Source organism: Oncorhynchus kisutch, linkage group LG24 (assembly GCF_002021735.2).
Source record: "Oncorhynchus kisutch isolate 150728-3 linkage group LG24, Okis_V2, whole genome shotgun sequence".
Classification (NCBI taxonomy): Eukaryota; Metazoa; Chordata; class Actinopteri; order Salmoniformes; family Salmonidae; genus Oncorhynchus; species Oncorhynchus kisutch.
The window spans coordinates 35,687,282-35,704,253 of record NC_034197.2 but is presented as its reverse complement, the minus strand read 5'-3'; the positions used below and the strand labels follow the sequence as shown (position 1 = coordinate 35,704,253).

The 16,972-nt window shown below is 47.0% G+C and overlaps 1 protein-coding gene across 3 annotated transcripts in view; it reads left to right on the top strand.

The window, feature by feature from the left end:
* LOC109868911 (rho GTPase-activating protein 39) overlaps positions 1 to 16,972 on the top strand; it is a 152,232-nt gene that overhangs the window by 123,975 nt on the left and 11,285 nt on the right. For all 3 annotated transcript variants that reach the window (XM_031803599.1, XM_031803602.1, XM_031803601.1), the window contains 3 exons: positions 41 to 668; positions 1,105 to 1,200; positions 14,103 to 14,176. In XM_031803599.1, coding sequence (XP_031659459.1) covers positions 41 to 668; positions 1,105 to 1,200; positions 14,103 to 14,176 — 798 coding nt within the window. The remainder of the gene's footprint in view (positions 1 to 40; positions 669 to 1,104; positions 1,201 to 14,102; positions 14,177 to 16,972) is intronic.

The window sequence follows — 16,972 nt, the reverse complement described above, 5'->3', positions numbered from 1 at the left end:
CTTGCTAAATATTCCTCTCCCTCTGGATCTTCTTCTCCAGGCAGGAACACTGGACTCCAAGGCCCAGTCGGAGATCTCGTCACAAGGCGGAGGTAATGGACACAGGGGCACCCCTCATGGAGTCAAAGTGACTGGAGACAGGAGGGGAGGTGGGGGAGGAGGAGGCGGCAGTGTGGGATACCAGTACCCTTACACCACCCTCTGTAAACCTCCTCCAGACACCAACATGGTGGACTGGGCCAGTAAGAACCTGAACCTTCACACGCAGGGCCTGTTCCGCCGCCGCGTCTCCATCGCCAACATGCTCTCCTGGAACAGAGGCTCCATCAAGAAGCCCATGCTGATCACCAGCGACCGCACCGTCAAGAAGGAGGCCTGTGAGATGTTCAAGCTGATTCAGGGCTACATGGGGGACCGTCCGGCCCGGCTGGAGCGCCGTCACACCGCCCTGCTGGTGGTCACTAAGTGCTGGGGAATGCAGGCCCTGAGGGATGAGCTGTACGTCCAGCTGGTCAGACAGACCACTGACAACCTGAGCCTGAGGAGCCTGGAGGCCGGCTGGGAATTCATGGCCATCAGCTTGTCCTTCTTCTCCCCCTCGCCCAAGTTCAGAAGCTACCTTGAGGGGTACATCCAGACACACCTGGAGCCCTCCAACGACAAGAAGAGTGAGTGGCAAAACTGCTTCTATTGATAAAAATGTTTGTACTATTTATATACAGTACATCTATGGATTATGGGTTGGTGAATGTTGTTTTCCTGTAGCTGGTGGTTATCGAAATATGATTTATTTGTTTGATTAGACTTGGGTGCATCCAGAGGTGTGTTTATGTATCCGGTATTCCCGTGAGTTCAAAAACAGACAGTTGATATTGGTTATCCAGCTATTATTATCTGGGATTCGGGCCAGATCAAACAGGATGCAGCACTGGAAAAGTGAGACCAAAAAAAATGGAGTGGGAGCAGGGTCAAAGTTGAGAGAGCCCAGCACAAAACACCATCATCTGTTTTTCAGACCTAGACACTGGGGAGAGCGTTATTGCGACAAATCTTTAATCAAAAGAACATTTTGTCTTTCCGTCCTCCTCACCACTTCATTTACAGTCATGCAGCACATTATGGAACAACAGGACATGAAGACCAAGAAGAATTCAAAGTCCCGGAAGAAGAGGAAACAGAACAACGAGGAAGAAGAAGAGGGTGAGTTTCACAACAGTAACACTTGTTCACTACAGTAACACTTGTTCATTCACAGAAGGAAAAAGAGGGAGGAATAACAGTTGAATTAAATTTATTTGGGTGAAAAACATATACAAAAATATGTAGAATGTGTTCCTAGAGGATAGCAGTTACAAGTATTAATTAAAACACTTCCAAAGTAGTCCTCACAGTGGCCCCATCTTACAGCCGGCAGGCAGACATTCACAGAAAATATGAACCTTTATCACACTTTATGTGGATAGTCCGGATTTTCCATTAGTAGATGCTCCACATATAGTTTGTTGGTAGTCATGACATCTGTTGATAAGCAACTGGTTGCTAAGGTTACGGTTAGGTTTGAATAAGAGTTGGAGTAAATATTTAGATTAAGTGTTAGTGTTAAGTTTATGGTTAGGATAAGGGTTAAGGTCAGGGTTAGCGCTAAGGTTAGATTAAGTGTTAGGGTTAAGTTTATGGTTAGGACAAGGGTTAAGGTCAGGGTTAGCGCTAAGGTTAGATTAAGTGTTAGGGTTAGGGTTAAGTTTATGGTTAGGATAAGGGTTAAGGTCAGGGTTAGCGCTAAGGTTAGATTAAGTGTTAGGGTTAGGGTTAAGTTTATGGTTAGGATAAGGGTTACAGTCAGGGTTAGTGCTAAGGTTAGATTAAGTGTTAGGGTTAGGGTTAAGTTTATGGTTAGGATAAGGGTTACGGTCAGGGTTAGCGCTAAGGTTAGATTAAGTGTTAGGGTTAAGTTTATGGTTAGGATAAGGGTTAAGGTCAGGGTTAACGCTAAGGTTAGATTAAGTGTTAGGGTTAGGGTTAAGTTTATGGTTAGGATAAGGGTTAAGGTCAGGGTTAGCGCTAAGGTTAGATTAAGTGTTAGGGTTAAGTTTATGGTTAGGATAAGGGTTAAGGTCAGGGTTAGCGCTAAGGTTACTTAGTTATTTGAAATGTTACTGATAGTTTGTACCAAAGTATGTTTCTTTCTATATGAGATTGACAATTGAAAGTATTGCACACATTTACATCAGTACTAGACTCTTTAAATGAGATTAGCAGAAATACACAAAGGAGCCTTGAGGAACAAAAGCTGGGGTTAGCTGTTTCCCTCTGGGCGTTATCTCTGTTGCCCAGCTGGGCAGGCTGGCAAACACACTGCCAGGCAGGGATTAGCAGGCAGATAGCCATGTTATAGGAGTGATCATCCCTGACCCGGTCTCCTCCTAACCCTCTGGCCTAAAGAGCATTAGTAATGCTGTCCAGGCCATGGCTGAGGGGACCTCTTTGTAGAGTGAGAGGAGATACCACCTTCATATAATCAATAAGAGACACCACTACCTAGACTCAATAAGAGACACCACTACCTAGACTCAATAAGAGACACCACTATCTAGACGCAATAAGAGACACCACCTACCTGGACTCAATAAGAGACACCACTACCTAGACTCAATAAGAGACACCACTATCTAGACGCAATAAGAGACACCACCTACCTGGACTCAATAAGAGACACCACTACCTAGACTCAATAAGAGACACCACTATCTAGACGCAATAAGAGACACCACCTACCTGGACTCAATAAGAGACACCACTACCTAGACTCAATAAGAGACACCACTATCTAGACTCAATAAGAGACACCACTACCTGGACTCAATAAGAGACACCACTACCTAGACTCAATAAGAGACACCACCTACCTGGACTCAATAAGAGACACCACTACCTAGACTCAATAAGAGACACCACCCAGCTAGACTCAATAAGAGACACCACCTACCTGGACTAAATAAGAGACACCACTACCTGGACTCAATAAGAGACACCACTACCTAGACTCAATAAGAGACACCACTACCTGGACTCAATAAGAGACACCACTACCTGGACTCAATAAGAGACACCACTACCTAGACTCAATAAGAGACACCACTACCTGGACTCAATAAGAGACACCACTACCTGGACTCAATAAGAGACACCACCTACCTGGACTCAATAAGAGACATCACCTACCTGGACTCAATAAGAGACACCACTACCTAGACTCAATAAGAGACACCACTACCTGGACTCAATAAGAGACACCACTACCTGGACTCAATAAGAGACACCACTACCTGGACTCAATAAGAGACACCACCTACCTGGACTCAATAAGAGACACCACCTTGCTAGACTCAATAACAGACACCACCTTGCTAGACTCAATAAGAGACACCACTACGTAGACTCAATAAGAGACACCGCCTTGCTAGACTCAATAAGAGACACCAAAACGTAGACTCACTAAGAGACACCACCTTGCTAGGCTCAATAAGAGACACCACTACGTAGACTCAATAGGAGACACCACCATCCTCACATACTGTACGTATAGCAGAACCCCAAAACATCTTTGTCACATGCATAGCAAACAACAGCTGTGGACTAACAGTGAAATGCTTACTTAAGGGCTCTTCTCAACAGCAGAGAGAAAGAAAATAGAGAAATAATAGAAAAGTAAAACAAGTAATAATAAATATACAATGAGTCATGATAACTTGGTTTTATACACGGGATACCAGTACTGAGTTGATATGCAGGGGTACCAGTACTGAGTTGATATGCAGGGGTACCAGTACTGAGTTGATATGCAGGGGTACCAGTACTGAGTTGATATGCAGGGGTACCAGTACTGAGTTGATATGCAGGGGTACCAGTACTGAGTTGATATGCAGGGGTACCAGTACTGAGTTGATATGCAGGGGTACCAGTACTGAGTTGATATGCAGGGGTACCAGTACTGAGTTGATATGCAGGGGTACCAGTACTGAGTTGATATGCAGGGGTACCAGTACTGAGTTGATATGCAGGGGTACCAGTACTGAGTTGATATGCAGGGGTACCAGGTCATTGAGGTAGATACAGTAGGTACATATATACACAGGAATAAAGTGATAGATAATAAACAGTAGCAGCAGTGTATGTAATGAGTCAAAAAAAAGTTTGTGCAATAAGGGTCAATGCAGGTAGTTAAATAGTTAACCAACTAGTAACTCAGACTAACTGTTTAACAGTCTTATGGCTTGGGGGTAGAAGCTGTTCATGGTCACGCAGTCGTGGTTGAAGAGTGAGTACAGGAGGGAACTAAGCACACACCCATGAGGGGCCCCAGTGTTGAGGGTCAGTGTGGCAGATGTGTTGTTGCTTACCCTTACTACCTGTGGGCGTCCCGTCAGGATGTCCAGGATCCAGTTGCAGATGGAGGTGTTTAGTCCCAGGGTCCTGAGCTTGGTGATGAGCTTGGAGGGCACTATGGTGTTGAACACTGAGCTGTAATCAATGAACAGCATTCTCACATAGGTGTTCCTATTTATTGTCCAGGTGGGAAAGGGCAGTGTGGAGTGCAATAGAGATTGTGTCATCTGTGGATCAGTTGGGGCAGTATGTGAATTAGAGTGGGCCCAGTGTTTCTGGGATGATGGTGTGGATGTGAGCCTTTCAAAGCATTCCACGGCTATACATAAAGCAGTAGCTGTTTGTTATAAAGTAGCTGTTAGGTAAGTGAGTGTATTTCCTACCTCAAACCACTGCTACTTTCTGTAATGGTTCTACAGCTAGAGTCTCTCTCAGGATGGTCAGTGACAAACTCTCACCCCAGCTCTCTCTGTGTCTCGTACAGTGGTGGAAAAAGTACCCAGTTGTCATACTTGAGTAAAAGTACAGATACCTTAATAGAAAATGACTCAACTAAAAGTGAAAGTCACCCAGTAAAATACTACTTGAGTAAAAGTCTAAAAGTATTTGCTTTTAAATATATATTAAGTATTAAATGCAAATATAATTTCTAAAAATATTTAACAAAAGTAAATGTAAAAGTATGAATAATTGAACATTTCTTATATTAATCCAACCAGACAACCTAATTTTCTTGTTTTTTTTAAATGTACAGCTAGCCAGGGGCACGCTCCAACACTAAGATATCATTTACAAATGAAGCATGTGCTTAGTGAGTCCGCCAGATCAGAGGCAGTAGGGATGACCAGGGATGTTCTCTGTTTAGTGAGTCCGCCAGATCAGAGGCAGTAGGGATGACCAGGGATGTTCTCTGTTTAGTGACTCCGCCAGATCAGAGGCAGTAGGGATGACCAGGGATGTTCTCTGTTTAGTGAGTCCGCCAGATCAGAGGCAGTAGGGATGACCAGGGATGTTCTCTGTTTAGTGAGTCCGCCAGATCAGAGGCAGTAGGGATGACCAGGGATGTTCTCCGTTTAGTGAGTCCACCAGATCAGAGGCAGTAGGGACCATTTTCCTGTCCTACTAAGCATTCAAAATGTAACACTTTTACTTTTCGGACAAATTCAGTGCATATAGTTGATTTTATTAAACACATAGGCTGTGTCTATATATGGAAAAATACACATTTAAAAAGGTTGACCAATCTATTGGTTGAAAGAAAAGAACACTCTTGGTCGACCAATTTTTATTTTATTTTTTAGTCGGGGACAGCCCTAGTGTGTTCATTTGAACAATCAGATGGCTCCTCACAGCTGTGTCCCAGCATCTTTTCTGGTCTCATGATGCTGCATTCTGTCCTGAGGCCAAACACACTGCGTCTACCACACCAAGACCAAGACCCAGACTGACACCACATCTCATCCGCAGCCCTGCTACCAGCTGTACCAGTACTGTGACAGAGAGAGTCCCAGGCCCAGCTCCAGGATGACATGCCTGGGGGGGGCCATTTTAAATCCATGTGTTGTTTAAAGCACTAACAACACAAGGTAGATTGGTCTTAGTGCTGTTCAAATGTACACACGTGTATCTGAAATGTAGCCCTACACATCAACAACCGTCACTTTATATAATAACACAAGAAAGAGATGCTCCCCACTAGTACGTGTGTCTGAAATACAGCCGTAGCTGCAGTAGGCCTACACATAACCTATGCCTACCAACACTCACAGACCAGCAGACAGGATGAGCCCCACTAGCTTGTCAACAAATCTTATTCAACTTTAATCATTATAACTATAGACTACATTTCTGTTAAATTTGTGTGCTACCAGCTGTACTAGTAATGTGACAGAGTCCACTCACTATGCTACCAGCTGTACTAGTACTGTGACAGAGTCCACTCACTGTGCTACCAGCTGTACTAGTAATGTGACAGAGTCCACTCACTGTGCTACATAATTGAAGAGACTATAGATAATGGGAGAGTTGTGGAAGGTTGAGATGGTTGATGACTAACTCTCCTCCCCTTACTGTAGTAGAAAACAGTTAGTCACACTGTACTCCACATCCACTCTGGAGTGTTGTCACTGAGGACATGAGGAACTACTGTCTGTGTGAGAGTGTTGCCACTGAGGACATGAGGAACTACTGTCTGTGTGAGAGTGTTGTCACTGAGGACATGAGGAACTACTGTCTGTGTGAGAGTGTTGTCACTGAGGACATAAGGAATTACTGTCTGTGTGAGAGTGTTGCCACTGAGGACATGAGGAACTACTGTCTGTGTGAGAGTGTTGCCACTGAGGACATGAGGAACTACTGTCTGTGTGAGAGTGTTGCCACTGAGGACATGAGGAACTACTGTCTGTGTGAGAGTGTTGTCACTGAGGACATGAGGAACTACTGTCTGTGTGAGAGTGTTGTCACTGAGGACATGAGGAACTACTGTCTGTGTGAGAGTGTTGTCACTGAGGACATGAGGAACTACTGTCTGTGTGAGAGTGTTGTCACTGAGGACATGAGGAACTACTGTCTGTGTGAGAGTGTTGTCACTGAGGACATGAGGAACTACTGTCTGTGTGAGAGTGTTGCCACTGAGGACATGAGGAACTACTGTCTATGTGAGAGTGTTGCCACTGAGGACATGAGGAACTACTGTCTGTGTGAGAGTGTTGTCACTGAGGACATGAGGAACTACTGTCTGTGTGAGAGTGTTGTCACTGAGGACATGAGGAACTACTGTCTGTGTGAGAGTGTTGCCACTGAGGACATGAGGAACTACTGTCTGTGTGAGAGTGTTGTCACTGAGGACATGAGGAACTACTGTCTGTGTGAGAGTGTTGCCACTGAGGACATGAGGAACTACTGTCTGTGTGAGAGTGTTGCCACTGAGGACATGAGGAACTACTGTCTGTGTGAGAGTGTTGTCACTGAGGACATGAGGAACTACTGTCTGTGTGAGAGTGTTGTCACTGAGGACATGAGGAACTACTGTCTGTGTGAGTGTTGTCACTGAGGACATGAGGAACTACTATCTGTGTGAGAGTATTGTCACTGAGGACAAGAGGAACTACTGTCTGTGTGAGAGTGTTGTCACTGAGGACATGAGGAACTACTGTCTGTGTGAGAGTGTTGCCACTGAGGACATGAGGAACTACTGTCTGTGTGAGAGTGTTGTCACTGAGGACATGAGGAACTACTGTCTGTGTGAGAGTGTTGCCACTGAGGACATGAGGAACTACTGTCTGTGTGAGAGTGTTGTCACTGAGGACATGAGGAACTACTGTCTGTGTGAGAGTGTTGTCACTGAGGACATGAGGAACTACTGTCTGTGTGAGAGTGTTGCCACTGAGGACATGAGGAACTACTGTCTGTGTGAGAGTGTTGCCACTGAGGACATGAGGAACTACTGTCTGTGTGAGAGTGTTGTCACTGAGGACATGAGGAACTACTGTCTGTGTGAGAGTGTTGCCACTGAGGACATGAGGAACTACTGTCTGTGTGAGAGTCTGTGTGAGAGTGTTGCCACTGAGGACATGAGAAACTACTGTCTGTGTGAGAGTGTTGCCACTGAGGACATGAGGAACTACTGTCTGTGTGAGAGTGTTGTCACTGAGGACATGAGGAACTACTGTCTGTGTGAGAGTGTTGCCACTGAGGACATGAGGAACTACTGTCTGTGTGAGAGTGTTGTCACTGAGGACATGAGGAACTACTGTCTGTGTGAGAGTGTTGCCACTGAGGACATGAGGAACTACTGTCTGTGTGAGAGTGTTGTCACTGAGGACATGAGGAACTACTGTCTGTGTGAGAGTGTTGCCACTGAGGACATGAGGAACTACTGTCTGTGTGAGAGTGTTGCCACTGAGGACATGAGGAACTACTGTCTGTGTGAGAGTGTTGTCACTGAGGACATGAGGAACTACTGTCTGTGTGAGAGTGTTGTCACTGAGGACATGAGGAACTACTGTCTGTGTGAGAGTGTTGTCACTGAGGACATGAGGAACTACTGTCTGTGTGAGAGTGTTGCCACTGAGGACATGAGGAACTACTGTCTGTGTGAGAGTGTTGTCACTGAGGACATGAGGAACTACTGTCTGTGTGAGAGTGTTGCCACTGAGGACATGAGGAACTACTTTCTGTGTGAGAGTGTTGCCACTGAGGACATGAGGAACTACTGTCTATGTGAGAGTGTTGCCACTGAGGACATGAGGAACTACTGTCTGTGTGAGAGTGTTGTCACTGAGGACATGAGGAACTACTGTCTGTGTGAGAGTGTTGTCACTGAGGACATGAGGAACTACTGTCTGTGTGAGAGTGTTGCCACTGAGGACATGAGGAACTACTGTCTGTGTGAGAGTGTTGTCACTGAGGACATGAGGAACTACTGTCTGTGTGAGAGTGTTGCCACTGAGGACATGAGGAACTACTGTCTATGTGAGAGTGTTGCCACTGAGGACATGAGGAACTACTGTCTGTGTGAGAGTGTTGTCACTGAGGACATGAGGAACTACTGTCTGTGTGAGAGTGTTGTCACTGAGGACATGAGGAACTACTGTCTGTGTGAGAGTGTTGCCACTGAGGACATGAGGAACTACTGTCTGTGTGAGAGTGTTGTCACTGAGGACATGAGGAACTACTGTCTGTGTGAGAGTGTTGCCACTGAGGACATGAGGAACTACTGTCTGTGTGAGAGTGTTGCCACTGAGGACATGAGGAACTACTGTCTGTGTGAGAGTGTTGTCACTGAGGACATGAGGAACTACTGTCTGTGTGAGAGTGTTGTCACTGAGGACATGAGGAACTACTGTCTGTGTGAGAGTGTTGCCACTGAGGACATGAGGAACTACTTTCTGTGTGAGAGTGTTGTCACTGAGGACATGAGGAACTACTGTCTGTGTGAGAGTGTTGTCACTGAGGACATGAGGAACTACTGTCTGTGTGAGTGTTGTCACTGAGGACATGAGGAACTACTATCTGTGTGAGAGTATTGTCACTGAGGACAAGAGGAACTACTGTCTGTGTGAGAGTGTTGTCACTGAGGACATGAGGAACTACTGTCTGTGTGAGAGTGTTGCCACTGAGGACATGAGGAACTACTGTCTGTGTGAGAGTGTTGTCACTGAGGACATGAGGAACTACTGTCTGTGTGAGAGTGTTGCCACTGAGGACATGAGGAACTACTGTCTGTGTGAGAGTGTTGTCACTGAGGACATGAGGAACTACTGTCTGTGTGAGAGTGTTGTCACTGAGGACATGAGGAACTACTGTCTGTGTGAGAGTGTTGCCACTGAGGACATGAGGAACTACTGTCTGTGTGAGAGTGTTGCCACTGAGGACATGAGGAACTACTGTCTGTGTGAGAGTGTTGCCACTGAGGACATGAGGAACTACTGTCTGTGTGAGAGTCTGTGTGAGAGTGTTGCCACTGAGGACATGAGGAACTACTGTCTGTGTGAGAGTGTTGCCACTGAGGACATGAGGAACTACTGTCTGTGTGAGAGTGTTGTCACTGAGGACATGAGGAACTACTGTCTGTGTGAGAGTGTTGCCACTGAGGACATGAGGAACTACTGTCTGTGTGAGAGTGTTGTCACTGAGGACATGAGGAACTACTGTCTGTGTGAGAGTGTTGCCACTGAGGACATGAGGAACTACTGTCTGTGTGAGAGTGTTGTCACTGAGGACATGAGGAACTACTGTCTGTGTGAGAGTGTTGCCACTGAGGACATGAGGAACTACTGTCTGTGTGAGAGTGTTGCCACTGAGGACATGAGGAACTACTGTCTGTGTGAGAGTGTTGTCACTGAGGACATGAGGAACTACTGTCTGTGTGAGAGTGTTGCCACTGAGGACATGAGGAACTACTGTCTGTGTGAGAGTGTTGTCACTGAGGACATGAGGAACTACTGTCTGTGTGAGAGTGTTGTCACTGAGGACATGAGGAACTACTGTCTGTGTGAGAGTGTTGCCACTGAGGACATGAGGAACTACTGTCTGTGTGAGAGTGTTGCCACTGAGGACATGAGGAACTACTGTCTGTGTGAGAGTGTTGTCACTGAGGACATGAGGAACTACTGTCTGTGTGAGAGTGTTGCCACTGAGGACATGAGGAACTACTGTCTGTGTGAGAGTGTTGTCACTGAGGACATGAGGAACTACTGTCTGTGTGAGAGTGTTGCCACTGAGGACATGAGGAACTACTGTCTGTGTGAGAGTGTTGTCACTGAGGACATGAGGAACTACTGTCTGTGTGAGAGTGTTGTCACTGAGGACATGAGGAACTACTTTCTGTGTGAGAGTGTTGTCACTGAGGACATGAGGAACTACTGTCTGTGTGAGAGTGTTGCCACTGAGGACATGAGGAACTACTGTCTGTGTGAGAGTGTTGTCACTGAGGACATGAGGAACTACTGTCTGTGTGAGAGTGTTTTCACGGGTAAGGATAAAGGGGAGGAGGGATTGGATGGGGATGGTCGTTGGAATGTTTTGAAGGGAGGGAGGTGGCATCTTTGTGAGCTTCACCAGCTGCCTCTCTGGGCCCAGGCTGCTGAGTGGGTATTGTTCTGGGCGCCAGTTTGGGGCCTCGGATCCAGCTCTTCATCAAAAGAGGAGAAAGAGGGCGTAGGGGGTTTGTTTTGGTAGTGTCCGATCTCTCTGGGGCACGTTTAAGAACGTGTGGCTGACAATGGGGCCGGCCCATGGGCCTCAGACAGGCTGGGAAGACCTGGGCAGCCAGGCATTGTGGTGGCAGCAGTGGGTGTCCTGGAAATGAAACAGTGGGCCAAGCCCAGTTAAGCCCCCTGTACAAGGGGAGCGTGGGCCAGAGGAGTGGAGTGGCTGGGGCCTCTTCTCCTCTCTGTGGAAGATTAAAGGTTGGCCGTTACACCACCAACTATTTGTATGCAAATACTCTCCGTTTCCTCTGTATCTTTTCTCTGGCCCTGGCTGTCCCTGTTTAGCGTGGGATCGCTGGATCCCATTGGACACTCAGCCACAGACACAAACAGGCTGCAAGTGGAGAGTAATGAAGAGACTGTTGATCTCATATGTCACGTGCTTTATAGATGCCCCACATCAACTCACATCAACTCCCTAGTTCTCTGTCTGTTTTTTTATGCATACAAACACATTTACGGCCATGGTAACAGACTCATACACACACATCCATGTAGCCCCCCCCCCCCCCCCCGTCCCGTCCCGTCCCGTCCTCTCTCTGTCGTCTTGTGGTATCATATAGGGATTTACGACCCCCAGGCAGTGGAAACTCAACACAAGATTCTCTCTATCTCTCATAGTCTTAATAACAGTCTCAGAGGTCTTAACCATGGTGCTCAGTGGTACAAGCCAGCCCTCTACCCTGCCTGGGCTATGTGCCTCATCTGGGCTGTGTGTAACATCATCTGACACATAAGAGGGGAAATCAGTCCACCGCTCCCACATGCTTGTCATTCCAACCCTAACAACACAGGAGAAGGAAGGAATGCTCAGGAAGGAGAGAGAGAGAGAGAGAGAGGAATGCTAAGGAAGGAGAGCGAGAGAGAGAGAGAGAGAGAGAGAGAGGAATGCTCAGGAAGGAGAGAGAGAGAGAGAGCGAGAGAGAAAGAGGGAGAGAGAGAGAGAGGAATGTTCAGGAAGGAGAGAGAGAGAGGAATATTCAGGAAGGAGAGAGAGAGAGAGAGATAGAGAGGAATGCTCAGGAAGGAGAGAGAGAGAGAGGAATGCTCAGGAAGGAGAGAGAGAGAGAGGAATGTTCAGGAAGGAGAGAGAGAGAGAGAGAGAGAGGAATGTTCAGGAAGGAGAGAGAGAGAGAGAGAGAGAGTGAGAGCAAGAGCAAGAGGGGGGAATGCTAAGGAAGGAGGAGAAAAGGGAAAGATGAGGAGAGCGGGAGAGAATAACAGTACAGAAACCATTAGAGATGAGGAAAATAAATGAAGGACTGTGGGACAGAGGAGTGAATAAAAGAGGATAAGAGAAGACGAGGGATGTGAAGACAATAAGGAGCAGATCTTGGAGCAGGTGTTCCCAGCAGCAGTCCTGAGCCAGAGCGATGTGTGTGTCCTGCAGTCCTCAGCAGCACAGAGATCAGAGAGCAGAGACAAGGGCTTGTGAAACCACTGCCCTGCCTCTTAAATGTGTTTTTACAGCCAAATAAAAGAGGACTTCTGCCTAAAACAACTCCTATAAAACTCTATTTTCTCCTTCTCAGTTACAAAGTCCTCCATCCACTATGTTGACAACACTGTAACAACACTGGTCAGAAGAGGAGGAGAAGTTAAAGTGTTTGTTCTGGACTGAGGTCATCAGGCTGTGTGACTGGTCACCTCTCTGACTATCCCTGCTGAGGCCTGCTTGGCCATGTGCCCTCACAGCTGTGCTCGGAGGTGAATGACCCAGTAGTATTATCCAGTCTGGTGTCTGGTCCTCTGAGCCGATACAGTGCTACAGTAACACTAGGGCCTGGGCGGGCTGATGAACGACAGCCCTGTATCATAGTGTTCCATTTTCTCTACCTGGCCTGGTCTCTGGGACCTGCACAACAAGTACCCCCTCCTTTCCTCTTCCCCCTGAGGACCTTACTTTGATATGTCAGCACCCCTCCTCTCTCTTTGTTGTTTCATGAAGGAGCAAAGTTGTCCCGTGATTGAATTACTTTTCCTCATTATTGAAATCCATCTCATTCCCATTTTGGATGAGGAGAAAGAACAAAGTTAAATCCCCCCTCCAGAAATCAACACCATGTCAGCTATGTGTGTGATTCATTTGACTTACGATAGGAGACAATACTCGCAAAACCTTTTTAAAGCCTCAGGTTCCCGTGGTCTCTCAAAACTCAACTCAGCTAACCCTCTGCCAAACCTCATGCTGCTGTTTTGTTGCTGAGGACAGGCTGTGAACGACTTTCACCTGTTTGCCATAAATCTGTGTCATGTAGTTTCAGCACCAGGGTCTGCAGCCAAGATGAACTCTGGTTCTCACAGAGTAAGGACAACAGAAAGAAAAAATGTGTTGGCCGGCCAATACCTCGGTCGCTCATTCTACACTCTTGGAAAGGATTCTACATGGAACCCAAAAGGATTCTACCTGGAACCCAAAAGGATTCTACATGGATCCCAAAAGGATTCTACATGAAACCCAAAAGGGTTCTACCTGGAACCAAAAAGGGTTCTACCGGGAATCCAAAAGGATTCTACATGGAACCCAAAAGGGTTCTACCTGGAACCAAAAAGGGTTGTGATATACAGTAGTAGGACTGGCAGTTAAAGTAGAAGCAGTTGAAGCACAATTAAAAATGCAGATTCAATAATGATAGTAGTAATAGTGCTTTAATAACAGTAACAGTACTATCTGTTATAGTAATACTTGGTGTTGGATTTCTTGGTGGCTTTAACCTTGAGGTACAGCTGCTCCCTGCAGCTCGATAATACAGTAATAATACACCATGGTGACTGTGCAGGATTCTCCTGGAATGTGCAGAGCTGATATCCAAAATGCCCTGCAGTGAACAGATTTGGTTTTGATGATTCATTGGTAACATGCTCTGTCGGTGGGGTTTATGACTCCAAACTCCTGTGGAACTGACACTGAGGACTTTCACATGCAGATAGAAAATGGTAACGAATTGTATTACTGCCTCAGGATTGGTCAGTAATGGTGTCTGTCATCTCCCCTCTCTCCAGGCCTGCCAATCAGCACTTATGCCAAGTACTGCTACCGCAAGCTGCAGAAGGTCGCCGTCACTGGGGGCAAAAAGGTAAGGTCATCCTAAAACACTATTAAAATGGCCAGGGAGGGATGTCATACAAAGACACAGGGGGGTTGCTCCATCGCTCACTGCTCCATCGCTCACTGCTCCATCGCTCACTGCTCCATCGCTCACTGCGCCATCTCTCACTACTCCATCTCTCACTGCTCCATCGCTCACTGCTCCATCGCTCACTGCTCCATCGCTCACTGCGCCATCTCTCACTGCTCCATCTCTCACTGCTCCATCTCTCACTGCTCCATCGCTCACTGCTCCATCGCTCACTGCTCCATCGCTCACTGCTCCATCACTCACTGCTCCATCACTCACTGCTCCATCACTCCATCACTCACTGCTCCATCACTCCATCACTCACTGCTCACTGTTGGACTGAATTGAGATTTCATTTCCAGACCTTCTGCTGCAGTTTATATATTCTAATTATCTAAATGATCTAGGAACTCCAACTCTCCCAGCAGACAAAGAGAAGTGGAATGTTTCTATTGTTCTAGTGAGTTAGTGTTGCCCCTGAGGTTAGCATCGGCTATGAAGCGAGGCATTCTGGGAGCTCGCACATGTGTTAGCAATCATCACACTGAGCCGTTAGGAGTCCTCAGCAAAATAGGCACTAATCTGTAAACCAAAACTGAGACGGGGCGTTACAACAACCCTTTAGACCCCCTCCGTCACCCGCTCTCTCCCAAATCCCCACTGGACACGTGGATCTTAAGAGAGGGTTCAAGTCTGAGATTGTGCCTACCAAACCAACCAGTCAGCCAGTAGAGCAGCCATCTCCCAATCTCCACCCTGTCCTCTGTTGTGTCCCACCCTGTAATCAGCCCGCCCACTGCAGCCTTACTGCAGCCCGCCCACAGCCTGCCCACTGCAGCCTTACTGCAGCCCGCCCACAGCCCGCCCACTGCAGCCTTACTGCAGGGGTACCAGTACTGAGTTGATATGCAGGGGTACCAGTACTGAGTTGATATGCAGGGGTACCAGTACTGAGTTGATATGCAGGGGTACCAGTACTGAGTTGATATGCAGGGGTACCAGGTCATTGAGGTAGATACAGTAGGTACATATAAACAGGAATAAAGTGATAGATAATAAACAGTAGCAGCAGTGTATGTAATGAGTCAAAAAAAGTTAGTGCAAAAAGGGTCCATGCAGAAAGTTAAATAGTTAACCAACTAGCTACCCAGACTAACTATCATGGCTTGGGGGCTGTTCAGGGTCCTGTTGGTTCCAGACTTGCTGCTTCGATACCGCTTGCTGTGCGGTAGAAGAGAGAACAGTCTATGACTTGGGTGGCTGGAGTCTGAACATTTGTAGGGCCTTCATCTAACACCATCTGCTATAGAGGTCCTGGATGGCAGGAAGCTTGGCCCCAGTGATGTAACGGGCCGTATGCACTACCCTCTGTAGCGCCTTGCGGTCGGATGCCAAGCAGTTCCCATACCACGCCATGATGCATCCAGTCAAGATGTTCTCAATGGTGCAGCTGTAGAACTTTGAGGATCTGAGGGTCCATCCAAAATATTTTCAGCCTCATGAGGTGGAAGAGGCATTGTCGTGCCTTATTCACGACTGTGTTGATGTGTTTGGAACATCATAGATCCTTAGTGATCTGGACACAGAGGTACTTGAAGCTCTCGACTCGCTCCACTACAGCCCTGTGGATGTGGGTGTGCCCAGCCCTCCGTTTCCTGAAGTCCACGATCAGCTCCTTGGTCTTGCTGATGTTGAGGGAGAGGTTGTTGTCCTGGCACCACACTGCCAGGTCTCTGGCCTCCTCCCAATAGGCTGTCTCAATGTCGTCTGTGATCAGGCCTAGCACCGTCGTGTCGTCGGCAAACTTAATGATGGTGTTGGAGTCGTGCATGGCCTTGTAGTTGTGGGTGAACAGGGAGTACAGGAGGGGGCAAAGCACACACCCTGAGGGGCCCCCGTGTTGAGGGTCGGTGTGGCGGATGTGCTGTTGCCTACCCTTACCACCTAGTGGCGTCCCGTCTGGAAGTCCAGGATCCAGTTGCAGAGGGAGATGTTCAGTCCTTAGTGTTGAATGCTGAGCTGAAGTTAATGAACAGCATTTTCTCGTAGGTGTTCCTTTTGTCCAAGTGGGAAAGAGCAGTGTGGAGTACAATTGAGATTGGTAGGCTCTTGTCACTGGGCATAGAAGGCATTTAGCTCGTCTGGTAGGCTCGCGTCACTGGGCATAGAAGGCATTTAGCTCGTCTGGTAGGCTCGCGTCACTGGGCAGCTTGCGGCTGGATTTCACTTAGTAATCAATGATAATTTGCAAGCCCTGCCACATCCGACGAGCACCAGAGCTGGTGTAGTAGGATTTGATCTTAGTCCTGTATTGACACATTGCCTGTTTGATGGTTTGTCGGAGGGCGTAGCAGTATTTTTTTTATAAATGTCCAGATTAGTGTCCCGCTCCTTGAAAGTGGTAGCTCTAGCTTTTAGCTCAGTGCGGATGTTGCCTGTAATTTAAGGCTTCTGGTTGGGATATGTACGTACGTCACTGTGGGGATGTCGTCATAGATGCACTTATTAATAAAGATGGTGATTGATGTGATAAACTCCTCAATGCCATCAGATGAGTTCCGAAACGTATTCCAGTCTGTGCTAGCAAAACAGTCCTGTAGCGTAGCATCCACATCATCTGACCACTTCCGGTTTTAAATAAGTCACTCGTACTTCCTGCTTTAGTTTTTGCTTGTAAGCAGGAGTCAGAAGGATGTAATTATGGTCAGATTTACCAAATGGAGGGCGAGGGAGAGCTTTGTACATGTCTCTGTG